This window comes from Necator americanus, chromosome III (genome assembly GCF_031761385.1).
Source record: "Necator americanus strain Aroian chromosome III, whole genome shotgun sequence".
Lineage (NCBI taxonomy): Eukaryota > Metazoa > Nematoda > Chromadorea > Rhabditida > Ancylostomatidae > Necator > Necator americanus.
Window position 1 is genome coordinate 16,802,062 of NC_087373.1, and position 18,306 is coordinate 16,820,367.

The window sequence follows — 18,306 nt, forward strand, 5'->3', positions numbered from 1 at the left end:
ATTCTGATGTGCACAGATCTACGACCGCTGTAGGTGCCGCGTTCTTCTCCTTGCACCGTATACAAGAGTTTGTTCAGCTGTTTTAATTAATCTGAGTACAAGTTTAAAAAACTAGCTGAGAAATACTGAAATGCGTATCTTTTCCCCTCCAACGAAAAAAAAAACAATGTTTTTCCACCACTGCGTATCCAGTGATGAGTGAAAAACTCCGGTTTTTGAAAGGAAAACTGAAAAAAAAAGTTGAAAAAAATCGTGGTACAACAGTTCCTTCTGAAGCTTCAAGATAGAACGCTAAGAATCTTATACCTTGAAAATTGTTTCGCAGCGCTAACAAACGTCGAGACATTTGTCGAACATTTGTCAGAAAACATGAACAATATAAATATTTAATTAGAATTCTGGAACAAACACCACGTGAAATCCTGATAACAATAATGAAGTGGATATTAGTGAACATAACAAAGTTTTTAAATCCCTTCAGATACCGAGTCACTACTCTGGGTGAAAGACAACATCTACAAACACATGTTTAAAAAGCACTGGAACACAGGTTGTTTAGAACTCGGTGTTGCCAGGAATGTCGAATTTACCCGCAAAATCCTCGACTCTCTGAAAGTGTTATACTTACAAAATGCAAACACAAATCGACAGAAAACAAATAATGGCGAACTTAACACGAAAACCTCATATGATAACGATCACTTTGCTGGGTTTTGGCAAAAAAAAAAATTCTCAGTGCAATATTATGAAGCTCTGCGTTCCCTGATAATCCTCCGATCATAATGTAAATATACAAAACGGTGTTGATGATTTTAGAATGAGGCACTGGACTTTCTTCGTTCCAGAACGCGCTGCCGGATATACGCTATCATTTTAAATCAGTCCCCAAAGTTTATAGATGAAAGAACGGATCTGAAAAAGAACACCGGTTTCGTTTGCGCAATTGCACCAGGCTCCAGTTGCATTTCGCCACAACTCGATCAGAACTGTAGCAGAACTCCTCCTCAGTGACACCAGCGCCACCGCCTCATAAGTCGTCTCATGCTTCACGGGTGCAGGAAGGCGGGATATCACTGGGCGTTTTCGCCCCGAAGTCGCCATCGTCAGTGAATGAGTCAGGCAGACACGATAATCTCTGGGGTGATAGTATGAGAGCTTGCTTCCATTGGGAAATAAATCAATAGGCAGCAACTCCAAAGAACTCACAATAGTCCACAGTGAAATGCACCTAGTGCAAAAAATAACGTTGATTAAATTTGTTAGCTATTTTGACACATTTCAGTGTTTGAATCGAAGACTTTCTTCAGTTTATTCCTATGAGAACCACCAGTCAAACGACGACTTTCTTTTTCTTGCCTTTTATGTCGGAAGAATTTATTGGAAATCACCTGAGCCAACTCCTTGATGTCATTGATGAAATCCTTGTTGGTTTCAGTGAACAATTTGAAGTCCTTAATTGTCTTTCCCGCTTGTCCCTGATATCGCAAAAGCACTTCAAGGCCTAAAGAAGTTTGGCTTCTACGGTGCTGACCAGTTGTTTCTGTTCTAAATCACTATTACTATGGCATCGATATTTTAAGGGTCACTTGATTTTTTTGCATTCCATTAATATAAATAAATCTTGGATAACCAAGCAATGTGTGAGGCGCGCGGCAAACGGAAAGTAACTCATCCTCGTAGACAGCAAACCGGGGAATTTTCGATGTTTCCATATTGGGTTTTCTCAATTGTCGAAAGATTCAGAACGTAATATGGTTTGCAAGCGTTGCAGCGAAAACACTAACAACTCTTGGTAAATCTGCGAGACAAGGACATCAGGTAGACCAGACGTCTCAGTTTAACAACGAAACAACTGTCTACTTCCATACGAGTGATAAATGAAGGGTTGATTTGATCACTCGCAACCAGTACGGAGACTTATAAGTGTTGTCAGACAAATTGATTGGTATAGTGTTCCTACTCCAGAAAATTTCAGAATTTGTATAAGTTCCGTCGTTTCTGCAAACTTTGCCCGCAACTCCATTTACTATTGAGAAAATAAATTATCAAAAAGTTCCCTAGGTACTGAGGAAATGACGTGTAAAAAAGTTCCGATATTGACTCGGTTCAAGATTTCGAAAAGCACTATGTTTGGATCGGGAAGTAACCGCCCACATTTGAAATTTGCTGACCCCTGAAGTCTGAAATTTGTCTCTGAGTGAAACGCGTCATCTCAAACTTTCGATTTCACAACTGTACCCTCGCATCTCCTCGCAGCAAAGAATCAGCAAGAAACTAGCCTTCATGGATGAACTCTGCAACTTTCTCAAAGTCCTTTTCTTTGAATCCACGTGAGGTCAAAGCGGGAGTTCCCAGACGGATACCACCAGGTCGCAAGGCAGACACGTCTCCAGGACAAGTGTTCTTGTTGCAAGCGATGTGAGCCATGTCAAGAACATGCTCTGCCTTAGCGCCTTCGATCCCTTTGGGTCTAAGATCAACGAGGCAGAGGTGGTTGTCAGTTCCACCTAAAAAAAGCACTTAGAGAACTGCCTAGAAAATTTGAAGATACGTCGTGAATGCACAGAAAGATCATTTCGAACAACCACAATATTAACTGAAAATTAAAGACTGACTAGTAAAGAAAGTAATGACTAAATTGATAGTGAGTTCTGAAAAAAAAACAGCAAGTAGGATCGTAGCTGAACGCGTTCTATCTACTCAACGCCCTACTTCCTCGTGCATTGTCGCGCTGTCTCTCTCTCCATCCCCCCATCAATGAGACGGTATTCGATTGAGCGATGGCACTGATAGCACTTCTTGAAGTTCGCCTTTTCCTCTGATTTTTTTTCTTGGTGATTTTTTCTCCTCTCGTATGTAAGACTTCGTGATTGAAACCGCGGCAAAACCATTCTTTTTTTCTGTCGTCCGTGCTATCGCCTAATCGATTACCGTCCCACCGAACGATGAATGCGTGAGACAGCGACTCCGTCGAGGACGCAAGGCGACATGTCGATGTTCACCAGTTCCATACAAGTGGAAGAGTTTAGTCATTTCATGAACAGTTATATGGTAATGGCGTTGAATGCGCGCCGAACGAAGCTAATACCTGTGGCAAGGGTGTATCCTAAGTCCACCATCTTCTTAGAAAGTGCTTGTGAATTCGCCAGCACCTGTTTCGAGTAGTTCACGAACTCTTCGCTAAGACACTGCTTTAGCGCCACAGCAATACCTAAAGTGTGTTAGAGTTGGGACCAACATCCCTAGTACACAAAACAAAAAACGTCAGAATGGTTCTCGAAGCCCTATTCCTCATTCTAAATCACAAACGTCCATACTTCTTCTTAAAAACAGTTCCGAAGTTCTCGCTCTTGTTCTAGTAATACTCGAAGAGGTTTGGAATAAACTTGCCTCCAACGTCACAGAAAATACATCATGAATGATGAAGTACTGTGGATTCACGATCTCTTCGAACCCAGCAGGAAAGTTCGAGTGTTTCGCGAATTAGACAGTGTCTTTTGCCACTCTCATTCCTTTTTCACTACCCTCACCCACCTTCCCTGGATCTCCTTAAGGTCTCTAATCAACAAACCTGCAATGGTATGATTATGGGGTCCTCCTTGTAGTCCTGGGAATACTGCGGAAGCGATCTTCTCTCCAATATCGTACATAATTTTGTCCCCTTTTGCATTCGTAGACCGAACACCTAAACGACAATTTCTGGACAATGACGAGGCGACCGTGTGAAAGAGCGTGCAAGTACCTTTTCGGTAGAAGATCAAAGCTCCACGCGGTCCACGAAGTGATTTGTGGGTGGTGGTGGTAACGACGTCGGCGTACTCGAACGGGGAGGGAATAAGGCCCGCCGCGACGAGGCCTGAGATGTGTGCCATGTCAGCCATTAGGTAGGCGCCGCACTGGAATTCAGCGTGGAAGAATATGGTGAAGTGCGATGTTTTTTTTCGGCAGAAAATTAATATCTACTATATTGTCACCAAAAGAGTCATCCTTTTGAATACTTCCAGTTGCGCCTTTCGTCGACCAGAAAGAAATTTCGCTCACGCTCTTTTTCGTGCTTTAAGATACCAAATCATGTGCTCCTCTTAGTGCAGGAAAACACAGCGCTGCGCAACCACTAATCCCTACGGTAGCGAATTGTGAACCAATATGCTATAATCTGCTTCGTTCGGATCCTTCAGCAAAATTCTGAGGCACATTTGAAGACCACTCTCACACTCCGGTAATTCTTCCCAACAATACAGTACTACAACAATACAGAGAAGATTACAAAGCTACGAGTAGCAGAGTAAACGTAGAATTTGGTTACTTTGACCGAATGAGCAGAGAGAGCAAAATCTAAGCACTTAGTTATTGCCTGAAGTGAACACAAGAAAAATCAATTAATAGTCTCTTCTAACCCACGTAGTACCTCACCTAATACCACCGCCTAAAGCGTAAAAACAAACATTACTTTTCAAGAACTGTTTCAGCAACATTCACGAGCAGTTCCAGAAAGTGAACGAGTATAATGTTTTTTTTTTACATCTAATTAGTATTAGCTATTGTTTTGCAACAGTAATGATCCGCATGTTTTGTGAGCGGTGCTAATTTGTTGCTTTCTTCCATCCATAAAATTTCCATGATCTATGACTATAGTAAAAAACGGAGCTACGGAGTACTAAATTTCACCTTATCGGCGACTTTCCGGAATCGGGCGTAATCCAGATTGCGAGCGTAGCATGAAACACCTTCAAAAACAATTTTGAACCAATATTTAATTAATTTCTCGATAAAGTGCTACCTGCGATGATAACCTTAGGTCGAAAGAGCATCGCATTCTCTTCCATACGTTCGTAATCAATATAGCCACTCTTAGGGTCTACCTACAACGAGATCCTCTTCCAGAAGGGAACAACAGGAGCAAGGGAATTACGATACCTTGTACGGCATTGACTGGAAGAACATTGAAGTGGCGGAGACTTTTCTTGCAGGAGTAAAGAAGCTGAAAAAAACGAAAAAAAAAATGAAATTCATGGTGTAATTTAACGCCAAATCTAACATCAAAAGCAAACCCATGAGAGAGGTGACCACCATCAGGGAGGTCCAACCCCATGATTCGACCGTTCGGCTCCACCAACGCGGTATAAACTGCGAAATTAGCAGGAGAACCGGAAAGCGACTGCACATTCACTCCCCATAGTTCAGGATCCAGTCCAAACACCTAGATAAGCAAGGATTTTGTTGTACATTTGAGTTAACAGTGAACATTACTACGACGGACTTCAAGGGCTCTCTTTTGGCACAGAAGTTCCATCTTGTCGATGAATTCGTTTCCACCATAATACCTGAAGCACTGCACGGTATTGAAATTTATTCGTGATCTTCGGTCAAAAAAATCTAATATTGTCGAATTAGTATAGAAAACTGGAGACACTTCAAAACTTGCATCCGCAAGAGGTTCTGACATGAAGAAGTGGGAAAAGTTACCGATGAATGCGAAAGTTGTATGCTGTACAGGAAGACAACGAAGCTAATTCTACGTTTTTCTCAGAGACGAAGAAAATCAAAAGTTTTTCTGCTAGAAATGATGATATGTGCGTCTATATTCTAAAAGTACTGGCTAGAAGAAGAAAGAGCTTTGGGAAAAAAAAGTTGCCTCTCGAACTTCTTTCAAGACGTCGAGCCACTATATACTTTCTCGAACTTTTGGTATTACTGTGGATAACAATTTTGTTTATCAGGGAAATTAAGAGAATTATTTCCTTGAAATTCCATATGCATATTCATTGGCTGTTTGTAGATAGTTTGTAGATGTTATGTTAAAGTCATCGTGTCAAGAAACTGGCGTTGTAGGCAAAGTATGGAGTTTTGTGTGAAGACCACGAGCATGAGCTTTCCGAAGCCTATTCATTGCTTTTACTTGGATAGGCCGGCGATGAGACCTCATTGGATTTCTGCAGCTCCCTCGTGGACGAGGCGCGTGCACAAAAGAGTTTTCAAATTTTTTTTCATGCAGTTTTTCACGCCGTTTCTCAGGAAGGAGCTAATCACGCACATACTCGTAATCTACACACAGAACTCTGGATTTTCCAGCAGTTTTCTCAACTACTTTAGTGCCTACTTCATACCATTGAGTATTGCAAAACCAGGATCTGCTACCTAGCATACCACTGTGGAAGGTTAGATTGAGTTGAAATACATGGGGATACGTAAGAAGTCATCTAATTTGACAATGAAAAAATAGGCAGCACCTCGCTCCGGGATAGCCTTCGGAATATTTGTTGCACATCGCTGAACCCAAAGCGTCCATGACGGATTTGGTGGTGAAGTTCTCGGATGCAATTAACTCCAGACCTCTGCGTTGGCGTGCTTTTTCCTTAAAAACATAGCGCTTTTTTTTTGTTTCATTGTGATATTAGAGCTTATGTTAGCTGAAATAAGAAGTACTAAGCGTTTTTCGCTTTATTTCGACGATGAAATTTACATAGTAAGGACCCATCACTTAGATCAAATACACGCAGTTTTGTTCGATAATTTTCGTCCATTTTGTTTTTTTTCCAATTTCATAATTCCGCAATTGATGAAGTCCTCATGGGCGAAACACTTGAGCAGCTCACTTTCACATGTATCTCTTGAGGCCAGTTTTATACCACCAAGAAAATTTTGCAAATGCTTGAAAATGTGATAGTCGGTTGGCGCCAGGTCTGCACTGTACAGCGATTGCGGTAGAACCAACCACCCGAGCTCTCGGAGCTTCTGAGGCGTCTTAAAGGGCGTGTACAGCCTGGCGTAATCTCGATGGAACACAACACCTTTTCTATTGGCCAGTTCTGGTCGTTTCTGGTCGATCGCCTGCTTCAGTACGTTGCTGACAGTAGAGGTCCGAAATGAGTGCTTGGCCCGATGGGAGAAGCTCATAGCGAATGATTCCCTTCCAATCGCATCGAATACACAACAAAACCTTCTTGGCCGTTAACCCGGGCTTGGCGATCGTTTGGGTCGACTCAACACGATTGGGAGGGAATCAACCACTACTATCTCTTTCCACCATCTTTTTTGGTTTTTGTCCACGTAATGTCACCTTGAAATCATCGTATAGCATGACCCGATGTGATGTTTACATCGTCAGATATGGCTCACTAAACAGATCCAGCGAAAACGCTCAGAACTTTTCTCCTCACGTAATACTAGGAATCAAGACTAAAAAAATCAATAGGCCTTCACAAGGCAATGATATCGGCATTAGAATCCTCTCCTCAAATTACTATTCACATTACCTGCTTCATGATCTCGTGTGCTTCTGGATCAACAACCGATATCGGATCTTTGAGGATGTTCTCTCCATGGTAAGCAACCCTTTTCACAGGAACCAGAGGGGTACGGACCTGTCCGGACATTCCCGCCGCGAGTATCTGCAACAAGTAAACCTATTACAAAACTGCCGGAACTCCTCCGCACCTAAACCTTCAGTTTTTACTGCTCGGGTGTAAAAATGTAAGGCAAATATTTCGAATAAACGAATGGCAAATTTCCAGATAGTATAGAGCAAAGGAATTTCTAGGTAGCAGTCATGATAAGAAAGAGGGTAAGAGAAAAAAAAAATTGAGATTGATGACGGTAATTATGGGACAAAAGGATACTCAGCCGCACCAGTAAAACAATGCAGTTCGCTGAGATGACAGTCTCAAACTGAAACAGGATTCTTTTAAAACGTATCGACACATTACACAAAAGTAGACAGTATACATACAGCGTACAGAACCTTTTTATTGGACAAGTTCGAAACCCTTTTTACGCTGCATCCACCACGTCTGTGCGATACAAGTCACTGAAATTAAGACATCGCCGCATCTCGTACTCCTGCGGTACTTATTTGAGTTTGGAACTGTGAATGTGGTCCATGCTGAATCCTTTTCCAAACCTTGCGTGGAATCTCTTCCCAGGGTTTTTCAAATCCTCCTGGACTTCTGGATTGACACTGTGCGTAAGGGCATCGAGTCAGGACATGAAGTGTTAATGAAGAATTGAAGAGGGTGATTCCTTACATTTGATCCTGACAGAAAGAATCCTATGCGATTCTTCCTGATGCGATAACATGTAAGAGTTCGAGAGGAAGCATCTCTGAGATAGAGTCTTTTATCTTCCCTCCGCGAGTTCATGCTCATGTAGTTACCTACGGCTCGTGTGGATCCATACCGAAGTATCAAATACGAAACTTCCGAAAAAAAAGTCCTGAAGTTACCCCCTCCAGACTTTTGACCTTCCTCGTACAGTCGTAGAAGTTAGAGGGACCGATCATTCTTCTTCGATGCTGTCCATTGTATCAAATTCTCGGAAAAGGTTCATCTTATTTGACAAAAAGGTAAGGAAAAAACAGACGCTCGTTGAAGATGGTTTTGGGATTCTTTCTGGAAATATTGCGACTTTCTCTTCACTTCGTGATAACAAAGACATTCCAAAAAATAATTTATGGCCCAATCCAATAGAAAACCTCGGGAAAACAACAAAAGAACAAAACCTCGACCTTCCCAAAACTGCTGTGTTCTGAGTTAAGAGGAACTCTTTGCTACTATAACTCTTTTGAGCCAGAAAACCCATACATAGCCAGCCCGCTGTCCGACGAAGGCTAAATGAACTTGGGCCAAGCTTGCTATTCTCACTTTTAGTGGAAGTGTTCGAACCGGCTACGCACTAACCATTCTGGCCTTCCCAGTCGCTTGATCGCACAACAAGGCTTTGCTTTAAAGGCATCACTCCACGAATCTGAGGTGGTACGGATTTCAAGGTGGAGTATTCTTATATGGGATTGTAGGTTATGGAGAGGAGGGTGATTCCGTCCATTTCTTCCTAAGTACCGTAAAAAACGGCTCGGAAGATACGGCTTCAGGCGTTCTGGCGCAGTATTTTACACAGGGAGTTCGACTGGAGCGCGCCAGCCTTGTGCGGCGCCGCATCTTCCGGGCCGCTTTTTGCGGCTATTAGGATGAAATGGTCAGAATCACCCTCCTCTCCATGATCTACTATCCCTTATAAGAATACTCCACCTGCACCCCCTCAGATTCGTGGAGTGATGCCTTTAACTGAAGTGCACGATATTAGCTGTATACATGCACATCCACATAAATGAGCATACGTGCACCGTACGGCCACCAGCCTTAGTCCCGCAATCAACCCAGACAAATCAGCCAAGAAATTAACAAGATATATATCACTGAAGCAGATCCAAAATGAATATGATTGAGGGACAAAAGCAGCTCCAACCATTTGTCGCGATAAACAGCTCAAGCTCAGGTCTCACAAAGGACCCTCCAAGATCAACACAATTTTAGCTACAAATCCTTGGTTCGTCCTTCGTGCTCAACTTATCCTTAACTTAACTTTCGTGAACTAATTACCGCTTCTCAACAACCTGAATAAGTTCTTAAAATTGCTTCGAAAATCGAACAGATGCTGAAGGTCTCTTTAGAGAATCAATACCATCAAATTCAGACACCAAGAATTTTATTCTACTAGAGCAAACAACTTTTCTCTCTCTCCAGCAAAAATTGTTTTCTTGAGTAGTTCTTATTATATTATATGTTATTATATTGATTAGCAAAGTAAATTCCGAAAAAAATTTGATTTAGACGACATATGTCAAGTCAAAGTTGAAGATAAATTGATTACTTTGGACGTGCTGAATATACTGAAATATTTGGATTCGAAAAGGTGCATCTGTTACCGTCATCGTCATTGAAAACTGCTAAATGCAATGTCTTGCGCGATATACTTCCTACATACACTTATGTACGCAATTTGCGGATATACTGCAAATTTGAGGCAAAAAGGGAATAATCAAGAGTTGGAAGAAAAAGAATTTTCGTGAAGACGTGAAGAAACGAAGGAAGCGGACGAGCTTGTTGAAAACATCTTAACTAGGCCACGCACATCCACAAGGCGACAAGACCAGATCATTACGTCCGAGAAAGACTGAGAATAGGACACGAACGACCGACGAAAATGTCTGCAGCCGCGACTGCTAGGTCAGGACGGTCGAAGAATGCAAAGATCTCTCCGAGAGGTTTCGGTGGTGCCATAGACAGAGAAGTGGTGCGGGCAGATAAAAACTGCTGCTGACGGGGCATCCGTCAATAAGTTGAACTCTCCGACTGCTTTCAGTATGTGAGCTAAAATGAATGGCAAAAGTTGTTTCTGCAAAATCACAGAAGCCTTGAGAGCGAAAGTCAGCTTACAAGAAATCTTAGCAGTACGATAAACATGTTTCATAGACAACAAAATCGATTAGAAGATGGAAAAGACAGATACACGGAATGCTTCAGGGAAATTGCGACTTATGTCAAATGAAAAAATAAAGCATAAGGTGTTATTCATATTTCTTGTTTTTCATCCCAAATAGTCATCCTGTACCTCAATCACATCCATGACAAGAAATTAGAACAAAATAGATCGAAGCTGTAAGCAAGGTGAACCCTCATTGCGGAATCAGCAGCGGGAAAGAACAAAATGATAGAGGTGTTCAAGTGAGAAGAGATTTTTGCATTCAAAGACCTTGGCATTGCTCCCATGTGTGCATGTGCGCACTCATGGAGAATAAGAAAATATGACTGAAATTAATGAATGAACGAAATGAGCGAAATAGCGGCCACATTCCAGAAAGCGAGAATGAACGCTGATCACTTTGGTCATCACACTAGTGAGATGTTTACTGGAATTTTTGAACTGATGAAGAACTGTAGTTTTCTGCCAGATATGTCTTTATGTAAAGGAAAATATCGAAATTTATCTTATTCTAGGTCAGAAACGGATGCAGTTGAAGCAGAACAATTAGATTCTGACAGATTACTGTAACCCGAGGACAACCGGTTAATTGCATTTTTTAACGACGAGGAAGATGGACGTCTTGTCGGAAATTAACAAAAGGTGCTGCCGATGAGAGCATCAAACCTTTATACCCTTGCTTGGAGTGCCCTTATTTGTGTGCTGCGTTCTCAGCATCGTTAGTGATGCCGAACACCAACAGATTTCGATATCGTTTTCGATTGGGAAACGGGTCGATCGCGGCGATCGTTGCAGCCACTGCTACTCCAACAACCGACGCTTATCCGAAACGAAATCGCCATCGCTAGACATGGTTCGCGGGTCCAAAGTTAGCTCGTTCGATTTCCATTTTCTCTCTTCACACGCTTTGAAGATGATTTTAGAAGCTGCGACAAAGGAAAGCATGCCTTCATAAACTGTATTCTTTCTTCCAACAGGAGCAAAACTCTCTGTCTTCTCCCTCTTCTAGGTTTCCCCTCACTAAATTCCATCTGACAGGATGAATGCAACTGTAACTTTGGCCCGTAAAAGAAAGTGTCCTTTCTAAAAATAGTGCATCTAAGTGATAATTGCTTCTAACGGTGCGTTCCCAGTATTGCTCGACGAAGAGGAAACTGTTGCTACCTCCACATCCGTCTCACTAGGCCACTCGTGTGCGAATTACAGCGCAACTCACTCCCTTTTCTATCATTTGAAGTATAGAAAAGCTGCTTTTGGTCCAAGAAGCGATTGAATTGCTCTTAAGGTCGAAAGATTTGTGTAGGACAGGGAAGCTATGTGAGTTACAACGGGAATTTTGCATTTCCCCGAACACCAAAAATACTGGGAATACATGTAACTCTATTGTTACCTGCTCGACAGTTGAATCGCTGCAAATTGAAGCCAGCATTTATGGAAAGTTTCTGTTCTGTTCCTTTTTTCTAACTTTAAATATGGATTAGGACCTGCTCTGCATGTCTTACTGTGAAAATGCGAAACAATGAATATAAATTCTGGAACGAAAGGCATGAGGAGCATCGAAGCACCAGTTTGCACAACGAAGCAATTTTTTGCATTGGTTGATGAAATGAAACTTTAATAAGTGAATAACATGGCTCATGCACGTGTAAAGAGTCGATCGAATGATTCGAAGTGATTCACTCTACTGGGTTTGATCTCGTCAATCCTATGAGTGAAAAGAGTTGCGCCCTTGGTTATTGATGCTTGGGGCGCTCTACAGGTGTCTAAATCCAGGATTTGTAGGCAATGTTTCACATTTTCGCCTTGATTTCATACTCGCAAACTATCCTCGCTCGCTCTGATTCCTATACACTACTGGAAAGAAGCAACATTAGAAATCTCCCCGAACGCTGTTTTCAAACGATCTCTCGTTCTCGAAAAGGGAATTCAAAGGCAGCGCATCACGAGAATGATGTAGTACAGATACCCCAAAGAACCCATAGAGCACCAGTTGTAGATTCTTCCGTTCAACCTCCGCTAACCGTCGTAAAAAAGGAGTGGGAACGGCTTTCATTCTTCCGCGGTAAGTTGGAAGACGTCCTCTTGTACACGCTGCGGTCTCCTTAGCAGCCTATCCACTGGTTTCAAATGAAAGTGCCTGTGAGGAGGCATCATGATCGCCGATCGCTGGCTCGTGGACACGACGCGTACACAAAGGTGACGCGTTTCAGCCTACCGCGTAGGAAAGAACGCCGTCTTCCACTGTTCTTTTTTAAAGACGATTAGGGGAAGTTGAGCGGAGTTTCCGTAATCTATGTGATCCCTCGGGGTTTCCGTACTACGTCAATTTCGCGGCAGCTGCCCTTAAAGGCATCACCCCACGAATCTGAGGTGGTGCAGATTTCAGGTGGAGTAATGGAGTAATGGTGCGCCAAAACGAACGAAGCTGTATCTTCCGGGCCGTTTTTTACGGCAATTAGGAAGAAATGGACGGAATCACCCCCCTCTCCGTAGTCTCCCATCCTGTATACGAATACTCCACCTGAAATCTGCACCACCTCAGATTCGTGGGGTGATGCCTTCAAGTGTTTTGGTGCACGTACGTCTTTTTTCTTTCACTGCCATGGGAGTTAATGCCAAATAATGAGAATGTATCGTATCCCGAAGTTCGACAGCAATGACACTTAGCGAGCGCTTTAACGTGTGGAGCAAAAACCATTGGGAGCTGAACGTTCTGATAAGGAAGGAAGGTGAACGACAGAGACTCCAGTTGTTATCAGAGGCACGAAAACGACATTGGGAATTGAGTTGCCGAAAAGGAATCATCTTAGAAATTTGACTCCAGAAACAAAATTATTAAAGGCTTGGAATAATCAATGCCTTGGACCTTAGTTCGGCAAAACTTCCTGCTATCCATTGGAAGAAACATGCGCTTCCAAACCGTTTTACTGCAGCCTCGAAGTGCCGCGGTGGAGCGTAGCGGTTGGGATCGAGGGAGGATCCCTGCGAGCACCATTCATCGCTGCAGTTCGCAGGAAGGAGGAAGGGTCCCAATGGTCCCACCGCTTTCTCCCCGCGCCGCTTACATACCTGCACCATCCTTCGTTTTCACCCGATTGCATATTTGGGAAATTTTCTGAATGAATCGTTTCTAGTTCCAGTTCTCAAAAGCATAAGATTAGAAATTGGAAAATATACGGTGATAAAAGAGAGTGAGCGTTAGGTCAACGGATTAACCACACTACATACAAACAGTAGAAATGCAGACTAGAAGCATATGTTGCGGCTGGGAAACAGGTTTTTCTTTCGTTGTTCAAATTTTCCGCACGCAATTAATGAAACATCACGGAATTCTCTGCATGCCGCAATAGACGAGAAACCAAAATACGAAATAAAACAGGAGGAGGAGTGAAAAACGATGTTGAAACCATCGGTGCACCAACACTGCAATTCGCCGAAGCAGAAAAAATAAATCAGTTGACTGGTAGAAGAACGACATGTGGACGGCACACGTTTTGGTTCGCGAAATCGATCGAGAAAAAGAAAATGCAGCCAGAAACGACGCGATCGCGAGCGACGCTTGGCCGGCCTTTGAAACCGACGGAATAAACAGTTTCACCGTATGGAAATGAAAAACCTTGAGAACACGTACCTTTGTCGGACGAACGGTCGGACGGCAGACCATTGGTATAACCCTGTGCATGGCCTGAAAGAGCACCTTCCAAAATCTGTGGTTTTGACCGAGATCAAACGCAATATAACGATTGTTGCCGGTCAACAGTCGGTCGATATTTTCAGAGACATTTACGTATTCAGATAAAACGAGCTTCATGGTGGAAAAGAGAAAGTTTCATCAGTGAGAAAGTTCAGAAGTAAATACAGTCTGTACAGTTAGTCGCAACCCACTTTAGTTATTTTACATCACAGGATCCTCTGCACCTCACTTTAGGTAGAAAAATCCTAAGATCTTTTCTTTATTCTCGTCCAAACGGGGTGAAAAGTTTTGGGCTCGGCAGAGCTAGCATTTGCTGAAATGCATCAAGTGTATGCATTAACAAAATTGCATCAAAATATAAGAACCGTTTTATTTTGCACTTGAAAAACTCTTACCTCTCAACTCTGACAAAAAAAATTCAGACTGTATGTCCAACAATCTCCAAGTCCTCTCTTCTTGAAACCTCGGCATTTGGAAGTGTATTTATGTTTTCTTGTTATGCCAAGGAGGTTTGGGTGAAACTTTATTATTGGCCTGACGCTTCGACAAACTCGTCTTTTTCAAAAGCCTGAAAATGGTCTTTGAAAATGGAGTTTGGTGGGATATGCATGTGATCAAAGGCCTCGAACCGTTTTCAGGCCTTTGAAAAAGACGAGTTTGTCGAAACGTCAGGCCAATAAAAAAATTTCACCTAAACCTCGTTGGCATAACAAGAAAACAAGATAAAGTCAGACTGTCTCCTTTCTGTCAAAGGAAAGAAGGGTTGGGGAAATTTTTCGAGCTTTCTGCTAGTAAATGCGAGCCGAAGCGTAATTAAAAACTACCAAGTCCTAACGGATTCCATCTAGTAGTGTTAAGGGTATTCGTATTCCGGTATTAGTAACTTCCGTTCGCAATCGGTAACATCAAATCCTAACTATGAAACAAAACAGCATGAAAATGATTTCATGTCGTAGCGAACGTAATGTGTCCCGACCTAACTTTTTATTTTACTCTTCCTGACTTTGGCATGCCATTTCCAACAATCTCCTATCTTATACGTCCTATCCTATCTTATCCTATCTTATACGTACGATAGATTTGGTTAAAGTTCTCATTGAGCACTGGCTATAAACATCACTTCGAACATCGCGTATGAGACAGGTTCGGAAATGCGGTTGCTAGGTTTTTTTTCCTCCGAAAAGAATTGAAAAAGCTTTTCTGAAAAAAATCAAAAGGAAAAACTTTATACACATTTCCCTAAGCTGTCGAGTCTGCGATCAGTTAGTTCAACACACGGTTTAAAACGACCTGGCAATTCTGCTGCTTTTCATAGTCGTATTAGTTGTTTTACGGGCGTTGCAGGAGGAAAGAAGGACCCGCGTTCAATGACGTAAAAGGTTGTATTGTAAGGGGCACGGGTGCAGACATGACAGTTCGTCACGCTTCTTCTCTAAATTACTAGGCGCATTGAGCGTGATCGCGCTCATGTGTTACATCCTCTGTCGTGCAAAGTTCGCAATACCGTTTATTTCGTCTAATGACTTTGGAAAGGTTGTCAATCGGACGATTATTTGAATTTATGTGACCATTAAAAGTTCTGATCTACTCTTTATACACATACACCTACGTAGACCTACAGATCTTACTTTCACAGAAGCTTCACATGTTTGAATACTATGGAGGAAATGTACCATCAGTTACAACGCAGAATTCCACGATTATAAAGGCAACGTTTGCGATTTTGACGTTGTGCGGGACCCGCTGCGAAAGCGAAGAAGGACGGGGGTAGTAGATTGCGAAACCCACCGTGGTTCTTCTTTCGTGGGAGAGCAGCCTTTTTCTTCGAAATCAATTGCGCCGCGCCGCATCAAAGTGCGAGTGGTCGAAGATCCGTGATATCTTCTCACCATTCTATTCAAGTAAAACCGATAAAAAGGCTGCTGAGAGGACCTACCTTCTACCTGAACTCTACGCTTTCGTTGTTGGCTCCGCATCACGTGAAAGTCGTGATACGCTGCCTTTAATAATGGGATTACGTCCATTTTCCGTTTGTCATACACTAATTGGAATTTTTGTGAAGAATAAATTCAGTTGACAGTTGGTTGGTTGCATTATGCATTTCAAAAAAAAAGCTCTTGAGAGTTTGAAAAAGCAAGGAGAAAAGAACAAGGATTGGACACTTGGGCAATAAAATGTTGTGCACAGACTAATCGCCTCAAAACCTTAAAACACAGAAATTTTGAATGAGCTAAGCACGTAAAAATGTTTGGTCTTGAGAAGGAGTCTCAGGTGATCAAAATCTACGGGAAGGAAACCTGAAGCAGAAAAAGGGTGATTGCTCTTAACAAAGAAAGACAGATAAATCGATGATCCTAGTCACGTCTGATAACTATTCTAAGGGTTAGCGCCAGAAGAAACTGATAACGTAACAGTGAAACGAGTTTTTTCTGTCTGATAAACGTTCAGGCAAGGTGAGCTGCCGTCGCAAGCCGGCGAAGCACCGCAACACCGGTTTCGCCGTCCCTTCAGTGCTATCCCTACTGACTTCCAATCTTGTTACGTTGACCAAAAAATGGACTTAGAAGGCAGGAAACAATAATCCCTCGTTGAGTGCACGTGGGAGAGGCTGCACCTTTATCGCGGACTCTAGTTGAATGCTTTCTGGTTGACCCGTTGACTGAGTCTCCTTGAGCCATTGGGGATGGCGCTCTCTTTGCGCATTTGGTGCGTGGGATTTTCCTTTTTCCTGCTCCATGTTGGGCGTAACATTATTCAAAGATAACAGGCCCAGTAAGTACAAGAAAATGTTGAAAAAGTTAGGAAATCGTAGGAAATTACGTTGAAACGTGAGCGGATCACCAATGTGCCGCATTGTCCCCAGCGACCAAAAAACGCGCCTCACCGGTGAGCCTGATGTCGTCAAAGGGGGAATGCACTGGGTTAATGCCTTCATAACAAGTTCCGCTCGTATTCGAGTGATCTTTCAGTTCCACTGCAAATAAGTTGTATTTTCTTTTGGAGACTTGCGCGACCTTCAAGCTCTTCTGCGAAGAGAATCATACTCTATTGAACCGAATTAAACCGCTTTCCTATTTGTGGAAGTAAATAACTATAGTCGGGTAAAAACGACATGAATCACGAGTGTAGTTGCGGTGCAATTGTGTACGCGCTCGAGTACGGCGCGGTGGAGGCAGCAGTTGGAACTGAGGTGGGTCCTTCGCAAACTGCAGCGATGGGTGGTGTCAGCAAGGTTTTCAACACGCTCCGAGCCGCTGCGCTCCACCGAAGCGCATCGAGAGAAGACGCGTACGCAATTGCGTACGTGCTTCATGTCGTTTTGACCCTACTATAAGTTAGTCGACGCTCCAAAACCCAAGCCCTAGATTCCCTGGTTGGTCTTAGAGCATATATTACATGCAGACCAAAGCTATTAAAAGGAAAAAGGGAGATAGAGCTTCCAGAAATAAGAGCGCTGTCGAGAGCCCCCACCAATTACGTTTTCCAACTATAGTTGGGTCAAAACGACATGAAGCACGGACCGTTGCGCAAGCAGCCGCGCTCGGAAGCGGTGCGGTGGAGACAGCGGTTGGAGTCGAGGTGGGAACATGGCGAACTGTAGAGGTGGGTGGCGGCAGTGAGGGTTCTTACGCGATCCCAACCGCTACGCTCCACTGCTCCGCTTCGAGCGCAGCCGCTTGCGCAAATGTCCGTGCTTCATGTCCTATTGACTCGACTATATGTCACAATTCGCGTCGTTGGTTTTGAAGGCAGTGTATCACGATCTTGGCGGAGTGTGGAACCCACATCAAAAGCGTAGAAGATTGCAGAAACCAGCGTGGCTCCACTCACTTTGCCCCTATCGTTGTGAAAAACTGCGTGGCAACCGCATTAGCCCATACGAGGTACGTCAGAACGCGCACCCTTCTACACGCTCCGGTCTCTCCAGCAGCCTATTCGCTGGTTTTACTTGAATAAGCCGCTTGAACACTGGCTTGAATAGACACAAGTGATCTTCGGCTGCTCCCTCGTGGATGCGGCGGGGGTAGGTTGCAACTGAAATCGTCGTATAAAAAACGCCGTTTTTCAGGACGATTAAGGAAAGAAGAGCGGAGCCACGCTGGGTTCCGCACTCTTCGCTTTCGACATGGGTTCTGCACCACATCCAAGTCGTGATAATCGCCTTTAAATGATTTCTAACTTAGTGCTCGATTTCATAGATGGCATTAAAATGTTTTACGCGGTTAAACTCCAGTATCTTCGTTTACTTTTTTGCATCCATTGAGAAGGTTATAGTGTCTTGTATCACTTTGTTGCTAAGTATCGTACAAAATAGTCGATTTATGTCTTAGGGGATTCCGTTTCCAAACGGAGAA

At 43.0% G+C, this 18,306-nt stretch overlaps 1 protein-coding gene across 1 annotated transcript; it reads right to left on the bottom strand.

Annotated features, from left to right (window-relative positions):
- Window positions 1-555: 555 nt before the first annotated feature.
- On the bottom strand, window positions 556-13,939 carry RB195_009829 (uncharacterized protein; the record flags this gene model as incomplete). The annotated part of the gene is made up of 14 exons (XM_064190553.1): window positions 556-609; window positions 1,389-1,501; window positions 2,280-2,507; window positions 3,089-3,211; window positions 3,572-3,685; window positions 3,743-3,896; window positions 4,669-4,727; window positions 4,781-4,862; window positions 4,918-4,981; window positions 5,052-5,200; window positions 5,261-5,324; window positions 6,231-6,355; window positions 7,257-7,391; window positions 13,889-13,939. The coding sequence occupies 14 exons, from the start codon at window positions 13,937-13,939 to the stop codon at window positions 556-558; spliced, it is 1,515 nt and encodes a 504-aa protein (XP_064048136.1).
- Window positions 13,940-18,306: the final 4,367 nt, after the last annotated feature.